At 48.8% G+C, this 14453-nt stretch overlaps 1 protein-coding gene across 2 annotated transcripts in view; it reads right to left on the bottom strand.

Moving 5' to 3' along the window:
• PDGFD (platelet derived growth factor D) overlaps positions 1-14453 on the bottom strand; it is a 221723-nt gene that overhangs the window by 12063 nt on the left and 195207 nt on the right. For both annotated transcript variants that reach the window (XM_053900564.1, XM_053900563.1), the window contains exons 5-6: positions 13051-13249; positions 724-938 (exon numbers count right to left, since the gene is read on the bottom strand). In XM_053900564.1, coding sequence (XP_053756539.1) covers positions 724-938; positions 13051-13249 — 414 coding nt within the window. The remainder of the gene's footprint in view (positions 1-723; positions 939-13050; positions 13250-14453) is intronic.

Below are 14453 nucleotides of genomic sequence, written 5' to 3'. Positions count from 1 at the left end.
CAGGTGCCCTCCTCAATACCCATCACCCACCTTTCCCTCCCTCCCACCCCCCCATGAACCCTCAGTTCTCAGTTTTTAAGAGTCTCTTAGGCTTTGGCTCTCTCCCACTCTAACCTCTTTTTTTTTCCTTCCCCTCCCCCATGGGTTTCTGTTAAGTTTCTCAGGATCCACATAAGAGTGAAACCATATGGTATCTGTCTTTCTCTGTATGGCTTATTTCACTTAGCATCACACTCTCCAGTTCCATGCACGTTGCTACAAAGGGCCGTATTTCATTCTTTCTCATTGCCACGTAGTACTCCATTGTGTATATAAACCACAATTCCTTAGAATTTTTTTAAAGCGGCCCGGATTTTTCAGTTATGGCCTTTAGGAATACCACCATATCACTACAAGGAGGCTAGTTAAGCTGTGCCTCACGGCATCATACATTTGATTGCATAATCTACCAAGGGGGCTGTCGCCCACAGGTGGTATTATGTGATTAGGAAAAAGAGTCCCTTCTTCAGGAATGACTTAGCCCCGCCCCAAGGCACGTGGCTTGGCAAGGTTAGCACACGTATAATTTCAGCTCCCCGTCGACCCTCCGGCTGGGTGCCCTTGTGCAGTGAACAACCCCAACAACTGTGTGCACCCTGGAGACTGCATCACATTTGCAGCTGCAAAGAGCTTCCGTGTGGTAGTGTTGCAGGATTGCAACCAAGACGGTTGACGGCGACTCACCTCATGATACTTCCTCACAGTTTTCCCTGAATTGCAGGAGCAGGACTTCCAGCTGACGGTCCCACAGCCACAGTTACCGCCACAGCGCTGCACGAGGAGGCAGCGTGGAAAGAAAACCACGTTGGTCAGCTTCAGCTCCTCTCGTAAGTTGACGGAGTAATTCCTGGGGGTGCAGCTGTAGCGCTTGACCTCGTCATTGAGCCTGTCCAGGTCAACTGTAAGAGACACAGGCACCATGTGAGGCGGCAGACCGCCCTCAGCAAGCACCCTCTCGGCAGGCATTTCTGGGCAAGGGGCCGGAAGGTTCTGCCAGGACAGGACAGCCTCACTCCAGGGATCAAATCTGCCCTCGGGATCTCAGTTATCAGCCCACACACTGAAGGGGGAAAATCTAATTCTCTTTTGATCCGATCTGCCCTGCAATGATAGTAATAACAATAAATAGAATGATCAACGACAACGAAGAAGAAAACAAAAAGATTCCGGAAACTTTGGCTCAATCTTTACCTTGGTTCAAATTTCTTGGCATCTTAAAAAAAATTTTTGTCTTAACGTGTGTTTATTCTTGAGAGAGAGAGAGAGACAGAGTGCGAGTTGGGGAGGGGCAGAGAGAGAGGGAGACAGAGAATCTGAAGCAGACTCCAGGTTCCAGGCTGTCAGCACAGAGCCCGAAATGAGGCTCAAACTCACAGGCTGCAAGATCATGACCTGAGCCGAAGCTGGACGCTCAACCGACTGAGCCACCCAGGTACCCCCTTTTAAAAAAAAATTTTTTTTAATGTTTATTTATTTTTGAGAGAGGCAGAGACAGAGAGAGAGAGAGAGATGGAGTGTGAGTGGGGAAGGGGCATAGAGAGAGGGAGACACAGAATCCAAAGCAGCTCCAGGCTCTGAACTGTCAGCACAGAGCCCGACGTGGGGCTCGAACTCACAAGCTGTGAGATCATGACCTGAGCCGAAGTCAGATGCTTCACCAACTGAGCCACCCAGGTGCCCCATCACTGCATCTTTTTTTTAATGTAAAAAAAATTTTTTTTCTGAGGAAATAAAATGAAATGTTCAGCCATCTAAGATAACTGCCTTTACCTTAAAAACAAAATAGATCCCCTCCTGATTGTAAAGAAACCACTATGTAAATATGACTTGAATTCTATCAGAGACTCATTAGGACAACCGCTGTAGTATATTTAGCTGGTGATGAAATCTTACAAAGAAGTGTAATGCAGGAAAAGGTTTTGGCTTCATTTTAACTCCAAGATCAACGAAAACGTCAAAGAAAATGGCGTCTTCGGGCCGCACCGGATGCGTATTTCGCACCGGATCCTGGACGGCAGTACAGCACAGTGGTTAAGGGCCGGGCTCTGCACGAACCACGCTGACTGTGCGTCCTGGTAGCCGGAAAGTGACCTACGTGCTGGCAGCCTCGGCTGCCACAGCACAACATTACCTATTTCACAGCAATAGTCCAAGGACTGAATCTCGTGTCCCCGGCACTCGCTTCTCCTTATTCATCCTGACTCGCTTCCCGTTTCCCTCCATCCTTCCCTTTAAAGTCAAAGGCTCAAAAGTCAAGGTTAAAAAAAAAAAGGCTCAAGCCTTTCTCCTCTATCTCTCTTTTGGTCGTGGCTCTGGGTAAATGATTGCTAAGGGGGTGTGGTTATTGGGACCTCCATGAATTAAGAGCATCGCCCTAAATTCTCACAGTTTAGTCACGAACATTTACTTGAATTGAAGTTCTATCACCGGGTCACGTGAGTTACAGTGAACGTCCTCAAAAATCCACGTGAGCTTCCCGGTAGGTGCTCGGTGTCCAAACCGCGGGCTGGCGGCCACGGCCGCAGCTGGCTTGGCCCAAGAACGCAGGGAGGAGGAAGTCCTCCGACCACACTGGCCCCCACACCACGTCACCATGCTCCTGTCACCGGCCGGGGACGCGTGGGAGGAGTCCCACGGAGTCTGGACTCCAGCGCCCCCCCCCCCCCCCCGGGGTCTTAGTCTTAAACCCCAAGGGCCTGAGGAGCAGTTCACGTGCTCTCTGGGGGCAGAGGCCAAGGCTGTTGTCCAGACTACACATCAGCGGGAAACCAAAGAAGCTCACAGTGGACAGAGGGTCCCCCAAATAGCGCGAGGTCAGCTGAAATCCGGCCACATGGCCGGGGGACCTCTCGAAGGAGTTAAAGGGCACTGAGGTGCCCCAAGAGGCTTTCCACCTGGGCAAGTAGGTGCTGAGTCTCAAGGCCAGGGATCCCTCCCCCAGCTGCGGTGCGCTGAGCCCGCGGCACGGGGGGGGGCGGGGGGCAGGGGGGCGGTGGTGAAGACATGCTGAATAATTTCCGTGCATAATTCATGGCTGTTTCTTCCTTCCTCTGTGAAGACATGTCGTAAGTTTAGCCACAATCAATCCGGATTTAAATCGAATGAACTCCGTCTTGGGAAAGGAACCATTTTATTGCTGCTGAAGCCCTGGGAATAAGTGCGAGCCAAGCAGGAAGGGTTACATAAATGCATCAGGAAGTGCGGCCATCATCCATGACAAGTGTCACCTTCGCATCAATGGTGACGCCGGCCTGGGCATCACTGTGCGGTGACCGGGGCTGATGCGGAGGGCTGCACCTGCAGCCCGCGATGGTGGGGTCTGTGTGGTCCGCCCCGGAGGAGTGAAGAGGGCCTAGTGGCGAGAGGGGGTGGAGGGTGCGGGGGCAGAGAGGGATAGGAAGTCAGCATGGGCACCGAGCCGTTGAGGGTCTGCAGCTCGGCCCCCCGCGGGTCCCCTCACACTTGAGGCCCCATTTGTGGTTCCCATGCTTTCCCAGGGAGCAGTGAGTGCGAAACTAGCATCTGAAGCTCTTCTCCCCGTCGCTCGGGTTTCTAGCACATCAAGCAGGGAGGGGGCATGACAGGTGCCGAAGGAGGAAGCCGGGGCCTGCCTGTGCCGCACTGGGGAGGCGTGGTGAGGAGCTTCAGGCCTTGCAGAATAATAACCTGGGCAATGGCACAGCAGATGCTTCCTAGCAGGATTTGGCCAAACCCCAAGGCGCCCTCCACAACTCAGGGTGACGGACACGTCTGCCTTCCTCGTCTGGAAGCAAGACTCTTCATGTCCTTGGATGACCGTTTCCCCAATGGCAGTGGCAGAGTCCCCCCGCCCTGGCCACAAAGGGGCTAACAGCACACTCACGTTTATGCATCATCGGTTCACTGATGGGACTAGAACCTGCGGCCCTGGGCGGCTGCCGTGGACTCCGGCCGCCCTGCTTCCTGGGGCGTGGAGGCCACTGCGGCCCTCGATTTAGAGCCAGCAACAAAGGTTCCTCTGGCCGGATGCCAGTAACTGCAAGGCGTGACTGCAGCCGTCCTGCGGGGTGAGGGAGCTTCTAGTCAAGGGCTGGTCAGGCTGTGCAGCTGGTAGGCAGGCAGGAGGATGAGGGGCCAGGAAGGCTGGCGGGGGGCGGGGGGACTTCTGAGGAGGGGGCTCTGGCGTGGAGCCTCAGGGAGGCAGGGCCCGGGGACAGGCCGCCCCTTCCATTCCTGCGTCAGTCTCCACAGAGGAACACTGAGGGCGGCCAGGATGCTCCCGGGTTCATTCAAGGGCCCCGTTAATTTCAGTCCTTTACCCTCACGTCACCTGCTGTGCATCACGTCATAATCCCGCCTTCGCCGTCCTTGGGAGTTTGGGCCCGGTCTTTTCATGGGTCTTCCACATCAGTTCGGTTTTCCAGGCTGTGTGCACAACCTGCTGGAGAGGCTGACACGTGGTCACAGAGCTGCACACGTGAATCCAGCGTGGGGCACCGCACCTACGGTGGGAGCACCGTCTTCTCGCAACCCTGGCCTCACAGCCCAGGCCGGGTGCAGCGGGTCCGTGCGCGGGGATGGGTCCTGGGGCTGAGCACCGGGAGGGGAGGCGGAGGGCGGAGGCACGGTGTTCGCTCTGCACTCTGCTGAGGCTCAGGTGCGGGAGGATGGAGAGCCGGGCTGGCCTGTTGGATCCCGGCCACTGCAGCCCGAGAACCAGGCAGCGTGAACATCTCTTCACACGCACGCCTGCCGCACTCGCCATCCGTGCTATGAATTACACACCCCTCCCGGTCTCACTTCCACCGTGGAGGACACTGAGCCTCTGTCAGGTCCACAGCCGCACCCGCAGTCAGTGCTGGAGCTGGACCCTGAATCCAGGCTTTTCCAAGCCTGCGGGCGCTGGGAGCCGCAGCCCGAAGATCTGAAGGGACAGGCAAAGACTACCTCCCCCCAGCCATGCTGGAGCCTCCCACTGGGGGACTGCGTGCTGACCCAGTGACCGGGCTTCCCAGGCGCGTGGTCAATCCCGACCTGTCATTTTCAAGACGTTGCCAATGACAGACACCCGAGCATGTGCTCCGTGCCCACACACCCATTTATCAGATTCTGCTAGAAAAGTACACTGTCCTTTAGCAAACGGCAGAGAGCCTCTGTCTTCTTCAGTATTTTTAAAAAAATTTTTTTTAACGTTTATTTGTTTTTGAGACAGAGAGAGACAGAGCATGAGTGGGGGAGGGGCAGAGAGAGAGGGAGACACAGAATCTGAAACAGGCTTTAGGCTCTGAGCTGTCAGCACAGAGCCCGACGCGGGGCTCAAACTCATGAGCCGTGAGATCATGACCTGAGCCGAAGTTGGACGCTGAACCTACTGAGCCACCCAGGCGCCCCAACAGGGCCATTTTCAAAGCAAAAGTGAAGCATCTTACAGAATTTTGTTAGTGGCTACAAATTAAATCAACACCTATGTACCAGATTTTTAGGGCATTAACTTCCTAGACTTACTTTGCAAGTTCTTAGTACCTTACAAAGTGCCTGGTAGGTCACTTTTTGGAGTTGTGCCATCCATTGGTCATAGATTTCTGATGTTAAAAAATGACCATTTCAGATCCCCACTTGAAACCCCACAGCCAAGAAGAAGGGGAGTGAGTGGAGAGCGACTCATACATTGAGAAATCCCCATCTGTTTTATGGGCACGGATCAATTTAGTGTATTTGTCTTTTTAGAAATAACTGCTAAGCACCTATTGAACTAGTTTAAAAAAAATATTTTTTACATTTATTTATTTTTGATAGACAGAGGCAGAGTACAACTGGGGGAGGAGCAGAGAGAGAGAAGGAGACACAGAATCCAAAGCAGGCTCCAGGCTCTGAGCTGTCAGCACAGAGCCCATCGCGGGGCTCGAACTCACAAACCGCAGGATCATGACCTGAGTGGAAGTCGGACGCTCAACCGACTGAGCCACCCAGGCGCCCCTCTTCTTCAGTATTTGAACAGCATAGTGAGTATCATCTCCCTCCCCGAAGTGAGGGAACCTATGTCTGTTCACAATCTTCATTTTGTCCCCACTCCTTCTTGACCTCCTTCTTGCCCCCACCTATAAGCAGTCTTAGCCATGAAAACCAATCGGAAGCCATGCAAAGAGCTGAATGGATTGATAATTATTTGCCTTCAGAGGGAACCAATGCTGGGATTGCAGAGATTCTGTCTATAGGACAGACAAAGCCAAGACAGGCACATCTTGTTTTACTGTGTCTCGCTTGATTATGCTTTGCAGATACCGTGATTTTCCACCAATTGGAGGTCTGTGGCAACCCTGAGTTGGGCAAGTCTACTGGCGCCATTGTAAACATTTATTTGTTTGTGTTTGAGAGACAGAGGGAGAGTGGGGGCAGAGAGAGGGGGAGAGAGAGAATCCCAAGCAGGCTCCACACTGTCGGAACAGAGCCCAACACGGGGCTCAATCCCATGAACCGTGACAACATGACCTGAGCCAAAATCAAGAGTCAGATGCTCAACCGACTGAACGACTCCGGCGCCCCTAACTGGCCCCATTTTTCCAGGAGCATTTGCTCACTTTATGTCTCTCTGTCACACTCTGATAATTCTTAACGGTACTTCAAACGTTTTTCACTATTATTATATTTGTTTTGGGGATCTATCATAAGTGGTTATGAGTTATAGAAAGCGCAGATGATGGTTAGTATTTTCTAGCAAGAAAGCGTATTTTAACGAAGCTATGAACACTGCCTTGTGGACACGATCCTGTGGGACACCTGACAGACTGAAGCACAGTATATAAACCAAGCTCTCACATGCACTGGGAAACCCAAGCATTCGTGTGACTTGTCCTATCGAGGTCTTTGCTTTGTGGCTGTGGACCAACCGGTCCGGAGCCGAACCTGCGGGATCTCTGCCGTAGGCCTGTATCGTGCCTCCCAGGCTGGGCAGCCATGGCAGGGTGGTGATCCGCTTGGGATAAAGTGGAGTTAGGATAAAGCTGGGTTTCCCAGGACAGGTAGTTTGGGCAGGGGACTGCGCTCTAGGAAGAAGGCTCTTCTCCCTCAGTCCACGGGGGCACAGAGCAAACGGAGGCCAGGTGGGCATCCCCAGTGCTTCACAGGAAGAGCCAGCAAGGGAACAACGAGGCTGAAACATCCACCACGAGCCACAGCGACTGATGTGGAAAAGGCACATGTGCCTGTCTCACACTTACTCCGGCTCTCCACTGCTAATTGGAGCTTGCTGACCAACGTGAATTGAGTCACCTGCCCCGACGGGGGCGGGGGGGGGGGTGGTGGTCACCGGGCTGGGAGGACGATGGGTCAGGGCTTCCACAAAGATGGGCCAAAAGGAGAAAAGCAGGGGCACCAGGAGGAAAAGAACTAAAAGGGTCGCCGTCCCTGTGCTGACACCTCCCTCAACTGCCTCACTTGTGGCCGCACAGACGCACACGACACCATGGGACAATACGGTTTCTATTAATGCTCTCTGGCGAACCGAGCAGGAAATCCAGATGCTTACAAGTCACATGGGTCATACACAGTGGCTAGAGTCTAAAAAAAAAGAAGCAGCAGAAGAAGCTTTGCAAAGGAAACAGGCACCGAGCAAAACGGGGCCAGGAAAGTTTCTGGGTAAACAGATCCTAGAAAAGTTGACTACTTGCTGATTAGACTTCTAAGGAGTGAACTGATTTCACAGATACTTCAATCTGATGATATCTGGCTCCGATGCAGGAGACTCTCCAGATTCCTCATGATGGCCTCAGGGAAGGGAGCGAAAGGGTGCACAGAGACATCCTGCTTCTGCACAGTGTTGTTTGAGTAATCACAGTAGGGGTCGCTTCCTGAGGGCCCACTGGCTTAGACAGTCTGCTCTCACGAATCCTCACACAACTTTGCAAGGCGGTTATAATTAGAGCCATTCTGCAGGGACTTGGGGGTCTACAAGTGACCTCCCCGAGGCCCCTGTTCTTAGGACATGAGCGAGAATTTTATCGCAAGTTTCCCTGACTCCCACTAAAGCATCCTCTCCTTTGTTCTATTTCTATCAAATTTGTGGTAGACAATTTTCACAATCATGAAGACAGCTTTTACTTGGTGCAAACTATGTGGTTCAGGAAGTTGAATGAAGCCATCTCTCTTTTGAGGTTACAAATTAGAAAAATAAATCCATTTTGATTTAATGTCCCCAGTATCTCTGTTTAATGTCCAGAGAGGTGGTTACAGGGGGATGTTATCTCAAGACTGATTTATCTGATTCATTGCCAGGGTCAGCCAAAAGCCTTTTGCAAGTTCCTACGCAGACATCAGATAGGCAGACAAAGAAATTTCCAAGCAATCAACATGTGATGACTTCAGCTCGTTCTAAGCTATGTTCACGTCTTAATATATTATGAAATTATTTCCCTCATCTTAAGTCATGTTTGAAAGAGCAAAACCTGTATTTTCCTAGTCACTACACAAGAACATGATATAGAAGCAGCAACAAGTAACTAATTTAAAAATAAAAAGTATTCTGATCTATGATCTAGAAGAATTCAGAACCAATTCAAACAGTTTGATAGTAAACATATTTATTTCATTTAGTCCTCAGCTACTATGCCTGGTATTTACCTATAAATAGTTTTCAAATTAAAAAGGCAAGTGTTTTAGATCTTAGAGCTAAACAATGTCACGTAAGAAATCACAGAACTGGTATTGGAGCCTATGAGATGGGCTGATAACTGTCCCAGAGTTAGAACATCTAACCATTTAGAGGCTGTAAAAATGATGTATTTCAAACCCTGTCACTTTGAATCAATTTAGTATCAATATATTTGCTCCACTCAGTGTGGAAACAGTGATTTTTTTTTTTTTTTAAAGAGGAGTGCATGTCAATTTTGGCACATGCACTAAAAAAAGGCCAACTCTTTGGGGAAGAATTTACTTCTGGTAAGTAAAACTGTAGTTCAAACCTATTAAGTTGGGGTGCCTGAACAATTATACCCGTATTCTAATGACAACCTTTAATGTTGTAACAACAGCCTTCCCCCTTGCTATCATGTGTTGGATTTTTTTCTATGACAAACACACTATCATTTGGGAAAGTCAAGTTCTCCTGGAATTAAGTAAAAACACAGATCTCTTTTACATTGTTAATCTCCATTTGTAAATGGCGTCTCAAAGCCCACTCCGGTAGAGTTTGAGACTGATCATTTCTGAATTTAAAGTCGTCCAATTTCATGCTATGAACTGGGACAAAGAGGCACTGCCCTAAAGGTAAAGGACTGTGTTTCTGTTTTGTTTTTAACCAGGCTCCACGCCCAGTGTGGGGCTTGAACTCACAACCCTGATATTAAGAGTTGCGCGCACTACCAGCTGAGCCAGCCAGGCGCCCCTAAAGGATTGTGTTTTAAAGAAATCACAGCTTTCAGTTAGGCCACAATAGTTACGACATGATTATACAGTTTGTAGAAGATCCATACAGCTGTTTACCTAACTAGGGACAAGTTTGCTATATGATTAGCATATTCGTTAGAAAAAGTAATGCAACTTGAACTTGAAACAACTTTTTTTTTTAAACTTTAAGGCAGCTTTGAGGTGAAAGTATGAGGCTGAAATTACTGGTAAAAATTGGATTTGGGAATTGCAGTTATGTATGGATTTCGATTATCCGTGCTACCGTTTTCTCCATACCCTCTAAGAAACTTAACGTTAGATATGTTAACTTGTTCTATCTTCAGACCAGAAGCTTTTACAGGCAAGTCTGAGCTTACCTATTACCCATGAGTTTTAGAAGTGTAGACAGTGAGGGGCGCCTGGGTGGCTCAGTCGGTTAAGCGTCCGACTTCGGCTCAGGTCATGATCTCGCAGTTTGTGAGTTCGAGCCCCGCGTCGGGCTCTGTGCTGACAGCTCGGAGCCTGGAGCCTGCTTCAGATTCTGTGTCTCCCTCTCTCTCTGCCCCTCCCCTGCTCACGCTTTGTCTCTCTCTGTCTCTCAATAATAAACAAACGTTAAAAAACAATGTAAAAAATGTAGACAGCGAGGTCACCAAATCCGCCTTGCAATAAACCATAGAAGCAAAGCATACAGTTTTCTACCCAATATTAATCGTTTCTACTTTATTATAACAGTTCTTCACCCAGTGTGTGCGTGCTTTATTTTACAATTATAAAACTCTGTGTTTTCTACATTTGCATTTAAGGCTCATCTTTGAGCACCTCTCTTGGGTATCAAGAGAAGTGCCCCTTTGATGAGCATAGGCAATCAGAAGAATGGAAATTCCATAGTTACCCAGAACTGATGTTTGTTTTTGCACAACATTGTTAAAAAATGATCACATCCACGAGAGGGAACGCTTTTAGGAATCCTAGCAAGTTCACTCTTTATTTGGCATCCAGTGGACCTCCCTTGTCTGTAACCATTTTTCTATTCCTGCTGTTCCTTCACCGCTCCCTTTCCTCTACACCAGAATATAAACCATGAATTTGTATTTTTAAGTTCTCAAAGCTGAGAACGACAGCTGGAATATTAAACGGGACTTGTCTGTGTGTGTGAGAGAGATACACACAGGTGGCCCAGCATCAGTGGAATGATAAACAACCAACCGGCACATTTAGAACAGTGCACAGACAGTGGTGACTCACCAGTGTTAAGTGACAAAGCACAGATCTGCCTTCGAGCCGTTTTAAACAAGAGCTTAAGAAGTCAGACCTGAGCCAACAACGGAAAGAAATGTTTACTCTGTCAGAAATAACTGGAATGTCACCTTGAATGCTCTCGCAAGGTTCTATCAGTAACCAAAGGCATTCTTAACAAAGCCTCCTTCATCAGTCTGTGGGGTGGGTTTCTATAAACTTTGGAAATATGCTTATGCTGGATTATTAGTATCTTCAATTCACAAACATTAACTGAGCACCTAAAACGTGTCTGAGGCTATGCCAAGTACCCGACATAACGGGATGAACAATGCCTAAAACGGTGGCTCTCAACCCTGGCGGCCTCTCAGGATCAATCTCCATTGGCCTCCCCGCGGGAGGCATGAGTCGGGGTGTCTGGGACTGGACACCTGCAGCTTCTCACAGCTCCCCAGTCGAGTGGAGACGAGACCCTTAGGTCCTGGGATCTCCCATTCCCTCAGAGAAAACCCCACGCCACAATAACAGTGCAGGAGCAGGACACAGAAATGCTGTGATGTCCCAAGTACTCCAAACGCTGGGGTGGTGGACTGCACAGGGAGGGGACGAGGGACAAGGAAGGCTTCGCCAGTGATGTGATACTAACATCCTTCAGGATTCTACGTAGCCAGAGTGAGCTAACACTTCTTGAACAAGCGCGCGGGGCTGGCTGTTCTCGACAGCACCACTAACAATCATTGAAGGCCAGTGTGGTCACACTCATGGTGCCAATGAGGAAACTGAGGCACGGGAAGGCCAGGGACTCACTGAAAAATCACCAAACTTGTAAGTGGTAGTGGTAGGATCTGAACCCAGACGCTCTGCCTCCAACACGACATAACTTCCAAGGGAAAGAACGTAATGGATTTCGATGATTTTTAAATTGTAAGAATCCAACAACCACGTGTCAGGAAGAACCACCCCTCAGATAGTCGTGGTGACTAAGACCCTTGAAGACAGAGTGGGAGCTTATCATTTCCTTGTCTGACACCATGGCTCCTATTCTTCTGGAGGTTTCACAGCACCGTGAACGTTTCACTTTCCTTCGAGTTGACCGTAGAAGAGACTCAAAGACAACAGCACCACAGAGATGCAATTTCTCCTCTGTTGAATCCCACCTGAGCCCTGGGGACACTGTATGAGCTACAGTGACCTGCCTATTAGGGTACATCTCTGTAATGTCAGGGGCACCGGTGACTCTCCTGCCCACCCTTGAACTCTACCTTTCAAGTATCCAGGATGTCAGACGTGAGCCATAAGCAACAGACCCAGCGGGCGGTTAACGGATTGGCCATTCCAGCCCAAACGCTCTGAGGGGCTGTGCTCACTAACACACACATTACCTGTGCCAGCTGGCCAGGCTCACAGTTCTTACAAGGACCCCTGACATTCTGAAATGTACCAAACGAGCCCTATTTTAGCTAAATACCTTCACATCTACGATGCAAACGAGGCAGATGAGACTTTGAGAGATAAAACTTTCACGACAAATTTTAGCAAATAAAGCAAGAACATAATAGGCTAGAAATTACCATGTTATTCAAAAAAAGGTAACGACAAGATAGTTCTCTATTAATTTCATTTAAACATTCAAAGAAACATTATCAGATCACATCACTCAGATGTACAAGGAAGATATGATTTTTTTGAGTTTCAGTATTACAGTGTTAACTCAAGATGTTTTCTCATGAATGTTCTTCTCCCCTCCCTTCGTTATACTTTCCTGGAACCCCCAGTTGAATGCATACCCACACTTGTGCAAACCATCCCAGGTCTTCTGTTTCTTTTTTGGGACATTTATATCCTATGAAGAGTCCAGAGTACCGAGCACACAGGAGACCCTCTTGAAAACCCCTTTTAGAGTAGACACTGAATGGGGACGGGTGAAATCCTCTAGAAGTTCTGACTACTGCTTAACCAGGAGCCTATCCTGCTGGCTGAGTCCTGAGTGAAAAGACTCCTATCCATCAGAGAAGCACAGGAGGCAAGAAACTGTGACTCCCACTTCCTCTCTGCTGCCTACTGGCCACACAGCCTGTGCCAAATTATCTACCTCCCTTGACGGTGAGGCTAGTCATACCTTGCTTGCCGAGAAGCAAGAAGCTGGTCCAGAAGATTTTACAAGGGTTTTTTCCCAGCTCCTAACGACGACGTGTCTTTGAACCAAACCTTTCGTAATCACATACACACAACACAGTTTGGGATTAAACACGGAACTTCCTTAGAAGGTACTATGGAAAAGGTATGTGATAAATCTGGCAGGAATCCTCTCATTTTAGTGAGTTAAAAAGATTCCATTTTTTCGCTCTTGCTGAGTACTGCTATCTATGTTCCTATCGGCTTACAAAGAACCTCTGGGGCTGCGTTTCTTACCTTTTGACTTCCTGTCATGGTAGGACCTCCCTCGATAACGGGGGGTTTCCAAGTAGAGATTCTCAAGGTCTTCTCGCCACGATTCTGGATTGAAGTGCTTCAGCAGGTCCTCCACGGTATCGAATTCTGCAACTGTTTTGTCCAGAGCGTCCGCAGTGAGAGTGGGGTCCGTTACTGATGGAGAGTGATAGGATACCCCCTAGGAGTGACACACAGCTCAGTGTACTCAGAAAAAGTCCAGTGCTACGAAATACAACGGTCACGCAACTACACGGGAGGAACATCGACAGGCTTTTGATCCTAAGACGTTATGTGCGTAAATATCACGTGAAAGTGCTCTGCCAGAGTCTTGAATGACAGCAACTGACTGGGAAGTGAGAGTCATTCACAGTTTTGCAAATCACAACCAGGGAGGTTATAAAACTTCTAGTTCACCTGAAATATAATCATTACGAAGGTATTGACTAAATGGCAAGATCAAAATGACACCATCTCATTTCTTGGTTCAAGGTCCCAAATCATCCATGTTGGCATCAACAAACAACGATTAGGATTTCAATTCTGAACTCCTTCCGTGGCAACTTTGGCAGAATCCATTCTATTCCCCCATGTTTAGCCTCCATGTCTCCCCTGCACAGGTCACCTGGCATGACAGGGGTTGTGTGAGTGGGGTTTGAATGTCCTCTGGAGACAATCTGATACACTGTGGTACTTTAGCCAGGTTATTTACTGTCAACAAGGATAGTTAGTCTTCACCAAGACTGGGAGATTCTCACGGGAAGCACACATATATATTTTTAAAGTGCTGTTGCTTGCTAGTGATCCCAGCTGTCGTTAAAATATTCTCAGAAATACTCTTTAAATAGGGACTACAACATCACAGAGAGTCTGGAAGAGATCACGCATTTTGCCATGGGTTATGTCCCCACAGAAGTTTCCAAGCACTTACTTCACTAACCCTTGTATAATCTAGAGGCAAATGAGCCATGATTCAAACATCTCTGTAAAGATTCATGACCCATTAACAGGGAGATAGAGAGCACAGAGCCTCAAATGGTTTCAAAGTGTCTTTAAAGAAACTGCCAGACAAATAAGAAGCCTCAAGGGCAAACATCTATCACTTCGGGAAAAGGGGAAATAACAAAAACCTTTCGGGTAATGTTGTCTCTTTTTAGCCAGTCAAGGTCCAAGGTGTGTCAACAATGATGAATGACCGCCTGCCTCCAGAGGAATGGTGGTCCCTCTTCAGCAAGACTAAGGGGTCTTGTAAAAGCACGAACCTGCCCCTGGTGCATCTTAGGAGCGGTTTTCAAATAGGTCCTGTAGCGGAAAGGGGGTGAGGGGAGGTGGAGTTTGGGGAAGAGGCAGCGAGACCTGAGCTCCGCTGGTGAAGGTAGGAGGCC

This window comes from Panthera pardus, unplaced genomic scaffold (genome assembly GCF_024362965.1).
Source record: "Panthera pardus isolate Hobbes unplaced genomic scaffold, ASM2436296v1 HiC_scaffold_12, whole genome shotgun sequence".
In the NCBI taxonomy this organism is placed as follows: Eukaryota; Metazoa; Chordata; class Mammalia; order Carnivora; family Felidae; genus Panthera; species Panthera pardus.
The sequence above is the reverse complement of the archived record's forward strand: the minus strand, read 5'-3'. Positions and strand labels throughout refer to the sequence as shown.